The sequence below is a fragment of the Medicago sativa genome, chromosome 4 (assembly GCF_051527215.1).
Source record: "Medicago sativa cultivar Bolivia chromosome 4, Bolivia_mono, whole genome shotgun sequence".
Classification (NCBI taxonomy): Eukaryota; Viridiplantae; Streptophyta; class Magnoliopsida; order Fabales; family Fabaceae; genus Medicago; species Medicago sativa.
In genome coordinates this window covers 78,019,685-78,034,002 of record NC_140752.1, presented here as the reverse complement: position 1 = coordinate 78,034,002, position 14,318 = coordinate 78,019,685, and the positions used below count along the sequence as shown (strand labels likewise).

The following is a 14,318-nucleotide window of genomic DNA, read 5'->3' as shown; positions in this document are numbered from 1 at the left end:
TACCCATACCCGATAATAAATTAAGTAAATTACTAATATATCCTTATATATCATATCTTATTACTTAAAGTTGGTACCTTATTGAAGAAAATTTTACCGCCCACCTAAAAATCCTCAATAATAACCTATTTTTAATTCATCTTATTAAGTTCACCGTTTCCACTTCATTCACATCATAAAACATATAGATTATATAAGAATCATGAATTTTCTATGAATTATGTATGATTTATGAAATTTTGAGTGGATTATGTATGGATGTTTAAAAGTTGAAGTTTTTTGGGAATTAAAAAACGTTATTATTTGTACCAAAAAATAAATAAATTCAAAACTCCATGGGTACCCATGGATACCTCAATACCCACTGGTACCCGTATAGTGGGTACCCACGAGGATACGGGGCGGGCACGGGTATCATATTTATCCAACGGGGCGGGGATAGGTATCATATTATCTGTACCCATGGGTATCCATTGACATCCCTAGTCTTTGCTGTAGATCATGTGAAAAGATTTATATACATTGAAGCTAAAACACAAAATGATATAAATTAGGTAGAGAGGCTTTCAGCTATCTGTCTGATGCAGAAGTTTGTTCACCTGAAAGAACTTGATACTAAATTGCAGTTAATATCTGCCTTTGCTGTAGATCGTGTGAAAGGATTTATATATGTTGAAGCTGAAAGTCAAAATGATATAAATCATGTAGCTTTGGTAATAGGGTTTTCATTGGTTAGGCTTTGATAAAATAGTTAAAAGTTTTTAAAAATATAAAAATTCGAAAATAGTTAAAAAAATCGGTGAGGTAGCCCTCAACCAAGCAACACTAAAAAAAATTATATGCATTTGAGTAACAAAAAAACAGACAAACGGACATAAAATATTACTCTAAACGTTAATGTGTGTGTTTTTTGGCTGAATGAGATAGTATGAGCTAATAATCACGGTTTCTATATATTAAGTGTAGTTGTTGTCAGCCTGTCACCACTCACCGAGCATCTTTCTCGACAGTGATGTCTTAATAATTCTTAACCTTTTTTAAAATGATTTGCATATTCATTATGCATTTTGGTATACACATTGTATCAGACTTTTTCCTTTGAAAAAATATCATATACATATATTATCACAATAGAATTTTTATACTAGCAGTATTTTTGATCTAGCAGGTACTTAATTTTGTAATTGTAACTCTTCATTCCAAGTTTAAACACCGTCGTACACTTTCTTGCATATCACTTTTTGCAAGTAAACTATAGCTCAAAATTAAAGCATGTTTTGGAATGGCCAAGCTGCTAATGAAAGACAGAAGTAGAACAAGCATAAATGTTAGAGGGACAATGGGATGTTTGGCACCAGAATGGCTCAACAATGCACCTATCACTGCAAAAGTGGATATCTACAGCTTTGGTGTCATGTTGCTTGAAATCTTATTTTGTAGAAGGCACATTGAGTTGCATCAAGTTGAAGATGGAACAGAAGGTGGTGATGACATGATACTTATAGATTGGGTTCTATATTGGGCAAAAGAGGGGAAACTAAGAGACATTCTTAGCCATGATGTTGAAGTTGTTAATGATTTCATTAGGTTTGAGAGAATGACTATGGTTGGACTGTGGTGCTTGTGCCCTAATCCAATTATTAGGCCATCTATTGCAAAGGTGTTGCAGATGTCGGAAGGAGATTTTGAAGTTAGTGTTCCACCATTGTTTGATGGAAAAATTTTGTAACCAATTTTTGCTCTTTATTTTGTGTTTAATACAAGACGAATATTTAATCTTATTGATATAGTTATAAGTCACCAAATATATTTTCGGGTTTTTCATGGCTAAGCCTTTTTCTCTTTCTCCTATCAGTTAATTGTAAGCTAAAACTTCTCTAATAACACAACAAACATACTTTGTGGTCCTTAAATATGTGAGAGGTTGTCACAATAGTCTCTGATCGTATGAAAACATACATATATGCATCTTTCGTCAATCAGTTTGGTTATCAATGTATCTTTCATCGATTAATTTAATCCTCAAATGTAGCTTTCATTAGTGAAATTAATCCATAAAAGGGTTAAATATACCAACTTTTTGTTTTAGTCCCTCTAATTGTCTTCAACTTTTTGAAATTGACTGAAAAAATTGCAACTCACACCAACATGAATTCAATGAGGAACCTCTTTATCACTGGTGTTGCCCTTTTCTAAATCCTAAGGTCATTTTGTTCTTTTAATTTCAAACATATTTATTATTCTTTTCATTCATTTTCAACACTTTTAAGAGCTACATGACTTGCACTTAGGGTCCTTGATCCCTTTCCTTATACCACAAAACGATTCATTGTTTTTTTTTTTTTTAAGAGATGATCATTGCTCTTGGATGCTTCTAATGTTTGGTTGTCCATTTTCCATTTTTCAACTCAAACTCAAGGTGGTCGATCAAGTGCAAACTTATCAAACACCATGGGTTTGTCTCAGATTAGTAAACTGTATTTTGATCAGCAGGAACATGATGTACTATGAGATTCCTAATTGGCTACTTTCTCTTCATCAAAGATTTAGAGCTCCATATGTTTGGTCCTAAATATGAAGCACTGCATTATGTAATAGGGATATGATACTTAGGTTGTCGCAATAAGTGATAGGAGTTTGGAAATTCACTTTTAAACTCAGTAATCAAGGACGGTATCCACAAAATTTCTGCAACACAATGTTGTTGTATTTTGACAATTTATTGTTTTAGTAGCGACTCAGGTTCAAATACTAATAAATTTTAGCAATAAACAAATTTTGGTAAATATTTCTAATGTCTGTGGAATATTCAATAATTTGCTCATTTTTCCTTCGTAACAAATTTTTTAAAAGATATTTAAGACTATGCGGTACCGCTAACACAATTACAATATGTAAATTATTTTTCATAAATGACCCTAAAACAAATATTACCACATCTATAATCGAAAATGGATGGAAAAATTTTTGCTTATGTAATCGCAACACTCCTGGAACCAGATTGGAATTCAAGTGTGACTCAATCATGGCAAAAAACATCATTATTATATTCAGATGGACAACAATAAAAAAATTATTAATGACAACAAAAAAAATTGCTAGATTAACTAAATGATTTTCTCTAATAGATAACTATTGGCAGGGAAAATACCGAGAAACCTTTAGATGGTGAATGTGCTTACCTTTGGGATTGAAGATGATGAGGCCGTTTTGGAAATTTAACTTTGTAATCCATTAAACACCACTACTTTAGAATCTATGTTGTATAACTTCTACTTCGGTTTCATTTATGGCAGACCTATCTATTATTTGATATGTTATGGATCATGATTTTTTATATTTATAAGCATGTAATATCTATGTTCACAATCAGTTCACTTTTAACCGTTAACAAATGTGATTGCCAACAAAATTATCCGAAAAAAAGCAATCCACCCCCGTGCGAAGCACGGGTTGACAACTAGTTACAACATAAAAAAATTCAAAATAGTTTCAACAAATTGTGTTTAAAAATAACTTTGGAAATAACTTGATTTTAATAATTAACATTCAAAAGAATTTTAAGAGACACAAATCTCATTTTGTTATCAATACAAAAGTTGAAATGAGTTGAACTTTGAGATTCATCATAGTAAGATGTCTAGAATCTCTAGAACACTTACAAACACTAAACTCAAATTTTTACAAGACAAAAAGCAACTTGTTGTAAACCGGATCAACCTTAAGCTTTAGTTATAGCATTCATGATATGATTAAATTTAAGTTTTTTTTTTCTTTCTATTGTTGGTTAATAAAGCAAAAAAGTTTTTTCTATTAATCAAGCAATTCAAGTTAACACATCCCATCTGCAGCAGGGGGGCCATGATCCATGACCGGACCTCCTTTATTAACTGCTTTAAAAAAAGAAACCAGAGAACGGATAATGAACATATCTATTGTATTTAATAACTTCTTTCAAGAAGAAAAAAAAACATATTTTAATAACTTGTCTGTCAAGAATAAATATCTAGAAAAATATCATCCTTATCCAAATAGAGTAACTCCCACAGAATTTCGCAATATTTAACGGTATTAATATTCACCATAACTATTATATTAACCAAACCACTCTTTGTGTCTCTGAAATTTACAACAACATACGATACGATACGATACGATGAATTCAACAACACTACTTCGTCCTTCTCTGTTTCTTCATCGCAACCCAACTTCTTCAACCAAACTTCCTTCTTCCATTATTTGTTGTTCTTCTAGAAACCAACCTTTCATTCCTAAGCTTGAACCTTTTAGCCGAACCAAACTTGACAGAGTCGCTAAAGACCTTCCTTTGATTGAAAAATCTGAGAAAGATCTCTTGGGTGCGTTCCGTTTTCTTTCTTATTTCGTGTAGCAATTTATTTATGTTATTTGATTTTGGTTTATGATTTTGTTTGGTAGATTATTGTTCGGTACTTGAAGGTGATGAATCATATAGTTGCTGGCAGGCTTATTTTGAGCTCAAAGATCTTGAAGTACGTAATCTCTTTCTTCTTCTTTATCTTGTCCTGTTGTTTTTCATTTAATTTTCTTCTTTGTTTGAGAGATTTGGCGTTTTCCCTGATATTTCTGTTTCTGTGTGTTCTGTTTTAGTGTTTTTGCCTTTCTTGACCAAATTTGTTTCTATTTTTAAATTCACAAAGAATGGTTTGTAGAAAACACTAGTCCATGAGATGTCCTATTTTGACTATATGTGACTATAGATAGAACATGGATATTGTTAATACTTTATTCTAAAGTGAGTAAAACAAGTGAGAAAATTAAGGTTATTGATTTACTACTTATTAGAGATTGATATTAATCTACCTTTTAACATAAAAATATGAATAGACATAAAAAAAAAAAGAGTAATGATATTTGAACAACTATTTTGGTACAACTTTTGGTACAACCTTGTTATTCTTTCTTCTCATTGGTCAAAAACAATGGAGAGAGAAAAAAGATGAGAGAGAATAAGAAGATAATGTGAGTATGAAAGAGAAAATTGTACAAAAGTTGTACAAAAATGGTTGTACAAATAACATTTCTCAAAAAAAAAATATGGATCTGTCTTCTCTAAAATCATAGTTAGTAAATAGAGAAAATTAATTGTCGATATTTTAACTATGATAATTTGTTATTCATGTGCATATAATATCAATCATTGATGTGTTGATCTTCGGTTGACATCATTCACTTTATTCTCTAAAGTGATTTGCTTAATTTAGAGTAGTCTGATCCAATTTTTTGATGAAAAAATAGGTGATGCAAGAAAAATGTGATTGAGAATTTTTACTTAGCCATCATGAAATTTTGTTAGATTTAGAGACCAAATGTCAGGCTATATAATTTTTGAAAGTAAATTGACTTTCATTTGTTTGTTCTTTGGCTCAATTTCAACGTGTGACATGTTTTGTTAGAATACATTATTGTCCTATTGTACTAGCCTTCAACTATAAACAGATGTTCTTAGAAACACAAGGAATTCATTGGCCCCTTAATTATGCTTAAATATTCATGAACTTTCATTAACAATTCCATTCCTCTCCACAATCTTTTACAGAAGGAGTCATCTAAAGCAGAGATAGAGAGGTTGATTATTGAGATTGGTGGTGTAAAATCTTTAATAGGATGTTTACACGGAATTGCACTAATGCGTAAACTGAAAAAGAACGGTTTGAATATAAGCAATGAAATAAATTCAGAAGAAGAAAAAAATCCTTGTCCTAGACCAGATGGATTACCAAAATCTGCTGATGAGATGATGGAAGAAGAGCAAGCAAAAATGCCTGATTCATCATATACTAAGCTTCTTAGATCCATGGGAAAGTCACCTGCATGGTATTCTGAAGCACCAGACCATGAAACAGATTGATGATTATTCATTCATTTACTATATGTATTTTTGTTTATAGGGAGGGATTAATGATGTGAATGTGTTAGTCGTAGGCTAGTTATGGATATGAATGAATTATGGAATAGCTGTATAATTGAGTTTGTTTTTCTTTCTTTCTTTCACTTTGGTTATTACTTTTCATAAAATCCCGATCTCATGTAATTTCAGGAAGTAATGTACAGGTGATTTTCTTTTTTGCAATTTTTAAATTTTGATTTAATGTTATGAAGTTTTATATTCTTATGAAGTTTTCTTTCTTCACTTGTCTTTTTTCCCAAGGTCGATTTTTTTATTTAACACTTTTCACACTTATTATTATTTTTCTTTTATATTGTCATTATTGCTGATAAAATAACCATTATACACGAATAAGATATTTATGATAAAACACTTTAAATACATATTAAACATGAGATAAACTGATAAAAACTTTAAAATAATATTGTACATGAGATAAATGATAAAAAGTTTAAAATAAATATTATACACGGGAGAAACCTCCGATAAAAAATATTGGCTTAAGAAACGAGTATTAATCAGATATTTAGGTTCGGGAACGGGGAAGGTTAAACCTGTCTCCGTCCCGTCCTTTGCCATGCTAAATGTATAGATTATTATTATTATAGATCTAATTTTCAATTTCATTCTTACAAAAAAAAATAAAATTAATTTCATTGACATTTTCAATACTAACTTATGGAAGATATCAAGTATCAACTATGTGTATTTCATCCTCTAATAAAAATGGGTTAAATATGTTTTTGGTCTCTATAAAATTGGGAACTTCTAAGTTTAGTCATTACTTAATTTTAATAGCCTTTTTAGTCCTTACAAAAAAAAATTACATGTAATTTTAGACCCTCCTAAAACTAAATTTGTTTAATTATCTTTAAACTTTTAACTTTTGAACGATTTTTTGGAGGCATATTGAGAACATTATAAAAGGTTCATTTACTAAAATTTAGAATTTTTTAACATAAGATGAATTAAATATAAAAAATTTTAACGACAAAAGTTCAATATAACGGTCACATAAATCTGAACGTAGAAATCAAATTTTGAACTAATTTTTTGTAGAGAAACTTTTACTGATGTTCTTAACACGTCTACAAAAAGTTGTTAAAAAATTTAAGAGTTTATGCATAATTCAACAAATTTGGATTTAGTAGGGACTAAAATTGAATGCAGAAATATTTTATAGGGACTAAAAAAGCTATTAAAATTAAGTAAGGACTAAACTTAAAAGGTCCCGATTTTACCGAGACCAAAAACATATTTAACCCAATAAAAAACTACTATCTATTTTTCATATTAATTTGATGATAATTTTAGAATTTATTTTCCAACTACATGACATTTAAATTTCTTCAAAGGCCATACAAATTATTTTTAACGAGTGATAGTACACAATTTGTGCTCATGTTCTGTTTCCGTCGCAATGACTCTGTTTCTCAAATTCTCACCAGTGAGCACCACTTGGAAACGGAAACAAAAGCTTCGATTTTTCACAACCCTTTTGGAAGCTTCACAACCTTATCCCCCTCACGTGATCTCCACCAACATCTCCATCGCTCACAATGCCAAAACCGGAAAACTCGAAGAAGCCCGCCACATGTTCGATGAAATGCCACTCAGAACAGTTTCCTCATGGAACACTATGATTTCTGGCTACTCCCAATGGGTGAAGTACACTGAAGCTTTGACTCTTGTTTCCTTCATGCATAGCTCTTGTGTTAAATTCAATGAGGTTTCTTTTTCTGCAAGTTTGAGCGCGTGCACACGTGGTGGGTTTTTGTTTCTTGGAAAGCAGATTCATTTACTCCTTTTGAAATCTGGATATGAGAGGTTTGGACCTGTGGGGAGTGCTTTGTTGTATTACTATGTGCAATGTTGTGGAATTAGAGAAGCTGAGATGGTTTTTGAGGAGCTGCGTGATGAGAATCACGTGTTGTGGAGTTTGATGCTTGCAGGGTATGTGCAGTGTGATATGATGGGTGATGCTATGAAAATATTTGAAAATATGCCTGTTAGGGATGTTGTGGCTTGGACTACGTTGATATCTGGGTATGCGAAGAAGGAAGATGGGGGTGAGATGGCTTTGGATTTGTTTGGATGTATGAGGAGGAGTTCAGAGGTGTTGCCTAATGAGTTCACTTTGGATTGTGTTATGAGGGTTTGTGCTAGACTTAGGATTCTGTATGTTGGGAAGGTTGTTCATGGACTTTGCATTAAGGATGGTTTTGATTTTGATAACTCAGTTAGTAGTGCACTTGCTGAGTTTTATTGTGTTTGTGATGCTGTAGACGACGCAAAGAGAGTTTATGAGAACATGGTAGGAGAAGCTTGTTCCAACGTTGCTGACTCACTGATTGGTGGCCTTGTTTCAATGGGGAGGGTCAAAGAAGCTGGGAAGATCTTTTATGGACTGAGAGATAAAACTCTCATCTCTAATAATTTGATGATTAAAGGCTATGCGATGAGTGGTCAGTTTAAAAAATCGAAAAAATTGTTCGAGAAAATGAGTCTCAAACATTTAACCTCCTTAAATACTATGATTACTGTGTATTCCAAGAACGGTGAACTTGATGAAGCTGTGAAGCTTTTTGACAAAACTAAGGGTGAAAGAAATTGTGTAACGTGGAATTCAATGATGTCGGGTTACATTCATAATGGTCAGCACAGTGAGGCATTGAAATTATATGTGACTATGCGCAGATTTTCAGTTGAGTATAGCAGATCAACATTCTCTGTCCTATTTCGTGCTTGTGCATACCTCTGTTCTTTTCAACAAGGACAATTGCTTCATGCACACTTAGCCAAAACGCCATACCAGGAAAATGTTTACGTTGGAACTGCTCTTGTGGATTTCTATTCCAAATGTGGTCACTTGGCCGATGCTCAAAGGTCATTCACCGGCATCTTTTCACCTAATGTAGCAGCATGGACGGCTCTTATAAATGGTTATGCATACTATGGATGTGGATCTGAGGCGATTTCACGCTTCCGCTCAATGTTAGATCAAGGCATTGTTCCAAATGCTGCTACCTTTGTAGCTGTTCTTTCCGCCTGTAGCCATGCCGGTCTAGTTGATGAAGGTTTGGAATTTTTTCACTCAATGCAGATAACCTACAGAGTAACCCCAACAATAGAGCATTACACATGCGTGGTGGATCTTCTTGGTCGGTCAGGCCGTGTGAAAGAAGCGGAAGAGTTTATCATACAAATGCCTATCAAAGCAGATGGTGTAATTTGGGGAGCTTTGCTTAACGCCTCGTGTTTCTGGAACAACGTGGAAGTGGGAGAGAGAGCTGCTAAGAAGTTGTTTAGTTTGGATCCAAATTCAGTATCTGCTTTTGTTATTCTGTCTAATATGTATGCCCTACGGGGTAGATGGCGGAAGAAAACAAAAATTAGGAAAAGGTTACAGAGTTTGGAATTGAGAAAAGATCAAGGGTTCAGCTGGATAGAGTTGAACAGCAATGTTCATCTGTTCTCTGTAGAAGATAAAACACATCCTTATTCTGATGTTATTTACAAAACTGTAGAGCATATAACCGCAACCATCAACTCTATCGTACCATTCAATTATATCTATAGCAACAATGGTGACTAGAGTTTCTAATGCAACTTGCTTTTTATGATCTTATTTTTCTTTCAGATGTGGCCACTTAAATATTTACAGTGAAGCACAAAGTCTCCCAAAAGGTGAGTGTTTTCAAACCTACTATTGAAATGTTTAGAAACATAAAAATAAATATAAAAATGCCCACTTAATATTGAATTGTTCAGAAACATAAAAATGGCCATTTGAATGCCAAAGCAACATAGATTGCACACCTACTTCTAGCCACTATTTTTCAGCCTGGAAAAACTTTTACTACAAAGGGTGTGCAAGGGCTTGAATGTGTTGCTAAGGAAATCTATGTAAAAGGGCCATATTGATAATCGATGCAGGAATTGTAGTTACGGGGAAAGACCCAAATTTCACATTAAAAAAGAGTTTATAAGAAGGGGCACTCACCACCTTACATCACCAAGAAGTGATATAATTTTATGATTCATAGAATTATAATACTAAAGAGTCTATAAAACACGTAGTAGTGTTTTTTATATAAATTTTCTAGATCAAAAGTGCAATTAAAGTATTGTTTGTGGTAAATCACAATTAGACTTTTATTTTCGTCATTTCTGAATGATAAACAAAACAATTGATGTAGAACCTTTTGTTCATGAATTAGTATATGGATAATTATAGTTGCAATATTGGTGAGACTAGAAAAAGCACTATGTATGGACGAATATCAACATGATCAGACAATTCTACCACTTTCTAGAATGATAAACATGTAAAAATAATATCTCAATTGTCCATAAATTTCACAGCACAAGTAATTTTCTTAATTCTGGTGATTATTTAAAGAGTGGTATATTTAAGGACAATTGTAGTATATAAAAAGTGAATTGAGACAAATACATATAACATGGCTGAGATGTACCTACTCTGGCTCTTTCAGTCTTTCTAGTTCATTTGCCGTGAGTCTCAAGTAACGTGAAAACATACACAAATCAATTAATTTTATGCTTCTCGTATTTTCTGAAACTCTTCACACACTCGGAAGATTCTGCATGCATTGTCACCAATTCTTTCCCCTTTTTTGTGTGTGTTTATTCACTCGATACTTCTGCTTTTTATATTTTTGTTTTTGTTTTTTCCGCTTCAACTTTTTTCATGGATGAACACAACAACTTTTATTTATTTTAGCATGTTATGTAACTGAAAAATCTCCAACTTTTTTTTTGTTGTGTTTTTCTCTCCTTTCTTATTCTTACTTTTCCTCTATTTGTGTTTTGATGAAGTTAATACAATGTACATTGCATTGTTTTTCAATCCTGTTGCTTGTTAGCATTTTCTTCAAACTTATCACTAACGCAGTTTGACATCATGATACTTTTGTCTCTATAAATTTTGGAGCTATTACATTTATAAGGCGTAACTTTCCTGCTTGTCTCTATATAAAAAAGTACAAATTTTCATGCGACATATCTGACTGTATTAAATACATTCGACTTTCTTTCTTTTACAATGGCTACATATTCTATCTATATAAGAGAAAACACAAGAAACCATCTTCACCATTACTGATTTATCAACTCTAACAAACAGAAAAACCATCACCATGGGAGAGGTAGACCCAGCTTTCGTTCAAGAGCTAGAACACAGACCAAAACTCTCCCTCATAGAAGCCAAAGGAATTCCAGAAATTGATCTCTCTCCAATACTCCACCATGCAGTTCCAAATCCATCTGATATTGAAAACTTGGTGAAGGAAATTGGAAGTGCATGCAAGGAGTGGGGATTCTTTAAAATCACAAACCATGGTGTCCCTTTGAGTCTCAGGCAGAGACTTGATGAAGCAGCTAGACTGTTCTTTGCTCAGAGTTTGGAGGAGACGAAGAAGGTTGCTAGAGATGAGATCATTCCAACTGGTTATTATGACACTGAACTCACCAAGAATGTTAGGGACTGGAAAGAAGTGTTTGATTTTTACACCAATGACCCTTTCTTTCCTCTCACTCCTGATGAAAATGATGATCGAGTTATTCAATGGTGTAATCCAACACCTCAATACCCTTCAAACTTCAGGTAGTTGTTTCATCTTCAATCTATCTATAATATAATACTCCCTCCGTTTCAAAATACATGTCCAATTTTTGCAATGTGCACTATTCACTTGACTTACTTTGACCATACTTTTTAACTAATGTATAAATACAAATATTAGCATGTAAGATGTTGTTTGATTTGTCTCGACAAATATTTTCAAAATATTAAACTTTTATAATTTTTTACTATAGATAATTAAAGATATTAACGGTCAAAATTGTGCATTGGCATATGTGAAGTGGTTGACTTGGACATGTATTTTGAAACGGAGGGAGTATAACACTCTTAAAATATCAACGTTATGTGCATTTAAGTTGTTCTATCTTCTACCAAAAAATTAAAATGATGCAATCAAATTTAACGTCTTTACTCGTCATCATTGATCGTCACTGCTTCTCACATCTTTAACCTCCTAGAAATGTCTGAAGAGTGAAGAGTATCTAAGATGTATCGAAACAAATAATTTTTTATTTTTTAGGATACCTGCTCAAAGATGTTCATGCTTAAAGCTGTTCATGCTTTAGAGTTCTATACTAATTTTCATTTATACTTGTAAGTCTCATGTTGGATTGAGTGTGATATGGCTGAAACATTGAGTTGCGTTATTTTGACTAAAATCGGACAACAATTTTTTATAATAATTTGGACGTTTAATTCATCAAACATAAATTAAGTATATATATTTGAGTTGCGTTAACCATATAAATTATTGTCGATTTTTTTGGTCCAATTTGTGTATCAAAATATAATTTACCATTGCAAATGAATGAGTATTCGAAGGTAGATTGACTTTTAAACTGGTGGGTTGTTTTTAAAATTGATGTCAACGCGAGCAGAGTTATAATTGAAGAGTATATTGAAGAGATGGAAAAGCTGGCCCGTAAGTTGCTGGAGCTTATAGCTTTAAGCTTAGGACTTGAAGCAAAGAGGTTTGAAGAATTCTACAAGGATCAAACTAGCTTTATAAGATTCAACTACTATCCTCCATGCCCTTACCCTCAACTAGCTCTCGGCCTTGGAAGACACAAGGATGCTGGTGCCTTGACAATTCTTACCCTAGATGAGGTTGAAGGTCTTGAAGTGAAGCGTAAAATAGATCAACAATGGGTTCTTGTAAAACCTACCCGAGATGCGTACATTATCAACGTTGGTGATATAATCCAGGTATTTTTGGCATAATTTTACACAGTGTTTGTTTTATAGCTTTTATGGATCGCTTAACTATAATTAGTATTACCATTCTTGATAGAAGTTATATTGATAAAAGAAAAATATAATTGAGAATGAATTACATTATCAAGAGGTACACAAAACTTACATACCCATAGCGCAACGCTAAGGCCGTTGCCTTATGATTCAAAGGTCATATTTAAATGTTAAAAATTGTTCTCCACTTGACTTTGCGGATTTAAATCCTGAAAATAGTTTCTCCACTCACAAAGACAAGACTTCATAGAAGTTTTAGTGCATTGGGATGTCCGAAATGATTTAACTAGAGACTTGAGTTTATTGTTACAGGTTTGGAGTAATGATGCTTATGAGAGTGTGGAGCACAGAGCATTGGTGAACAAGGATAAAGAAAGATTTTCTATTCCATTCTTCTTCAACCCAGGATATGATATTGAAATCAAGCCTTTGGAGGAGCTTATTAACGAGCAAAACCCTTCAAAATATAAGCCTTATAAATGGGGTAAATTTTATGTCCATAGAACAAACAGTAACTTCAAGAAACAAGATGAGGAGAATCTTCAAATTTATCATTATAAGCTACCTTAGAGAAATATAGTTTAATAAATGTATCACTCAGCTCATGTACACAACCAAAGATTGATCAGTGTTTCTGAAATGAGCGAGTGGCTACAATCATATTTGCTATTAAAATTACTTGGTGCATTATGTATTCATTTTATCTCAGAATAAAAGACAATAAAGTTAATACCGTTCGTTATGTTTTGATCTCAAGAATTGATTTGATACTGGTCTTTAAATTTAGTGTTTAACATTTCTGGTTGCTTGTATCTTTTGGTGAAATTCTTGTTGTTTATAAAGTATTTCAACATTTACAATTTACGACAAAAGAAAAAAGTATTCCAACGCTTATATTTTTGTTAGGAACCTCATTATGTCTTACATTCATTTTAAGGTCAACCACATGACATATGAAGTGCCAGATAAGCGGTGATGGTTCAACGATGTAAAAAAAAGTTTACATAAAAAATTGATAGATGACTAATGTATCCTGATTTATTTTTGTAAAATACTATCTTTTTCTCACAATATATTTGTTTATTTAAATCGATAAAGTTTATCGATACAATACAAATTCAAAATCGTTAAAAATAAAAAAGATGAATTTGCGAACAAACTCACAACATTCATGTTAATAACATAAAGCGACAAAGTACACATGCCTATAAATATGAGTAAAATACTCATGTTTCCGGATGCGCAATGTCGATGACGCAAAAGTCATCAATTGAATATGCACTTGCTCAAAACTAATCTTTCAACCTGAATAAAAAACACCGCACTAAATACAGGAAATCAAAACACACAACACAAAGACGAGAAATCAAAATAAACAAAGTCAAGCTAGACGACGAAATCACAAAACCAACAAAATAAAACTCAAAATATGCGAAAAATCACTTATTTAACTAAAAGGGAAAGAAAAACAATTCGGAGGGGTGATTGGAGATCAAAATTGACCCTAAGGCACCCATCCTTAGTAGATGAAGAAGA

The 14,318-nt window shown here is 32.6% G+C and overlaps 3 protein-coding genes across 3 annotated transcripts; all 3 read left to right on the top strand.

The window, feature by feature from the left end:
* The first annotated feature begins 4,101 nt into the window (after window positions 1–4,101).
* Window positions 4,102–6,112, top strand: MEE14 (maternal effect embryo arrest 14). Its single transcript, XM_085703825.1, has 3 exons — window positions 4,102–4,358; window positions 4,438–4,511; window positions 5,579–6,112. Exons 1-3 carry the CDS (start codon window positions 4,157–4,159, stop codon window positions 5,888–5,890), a joined length of 588 nt encoding a protein of 195 aa, XP_085559951.1. The 5' UTR covers window positions 4,102–4,156; the 3' UTR covers window positions 5,891–6,112.
* Window positions 6,113–7,235: 1,123 nt separating this feature from the next.
* Window positions 7,236–9,568, top strand: LOC146932188 (pentatricopeptide repeat-containing protein At2g13600-like). Its single transcript, XM_085703819.1, has one exon. It carries the CDS (start codon window positions 7,350–7,352, stop codon window positions 9,522–9,524), a length of 2,175 nt encoding a protein of 724 aa, XP_085559945.1. The 5' UTR covers window positions 7,236–7,349; the 3' UTR covers window positions 9,525–9,568.
* Window positions 9,569–11,088: 1,520 nt separating this feature from the next.
* Window positions 11,089–14,251, top strand: LOC146932187 (fe(II)/2-oxoglutarate-dependent dioxygenase 4-like). The gene is made up of 3 exons (XM_085703823.1): window positions 11,089–11,555; window positions 12,413–12,740; window positions 13,095–14,251. Exons 1-3 carry the CDS (start codon window positions 11,089–11,091, stop codon window positions 13,350–13,352), a joined length of 1,053 nt encoding a protein of 350 aa, XP_085559949.1. The 3' UTR covers window positions 13,353–14,251.
* The last annotated feature ends 67 nt before the right edge of the window (window positions 14,252–14,318 follow it).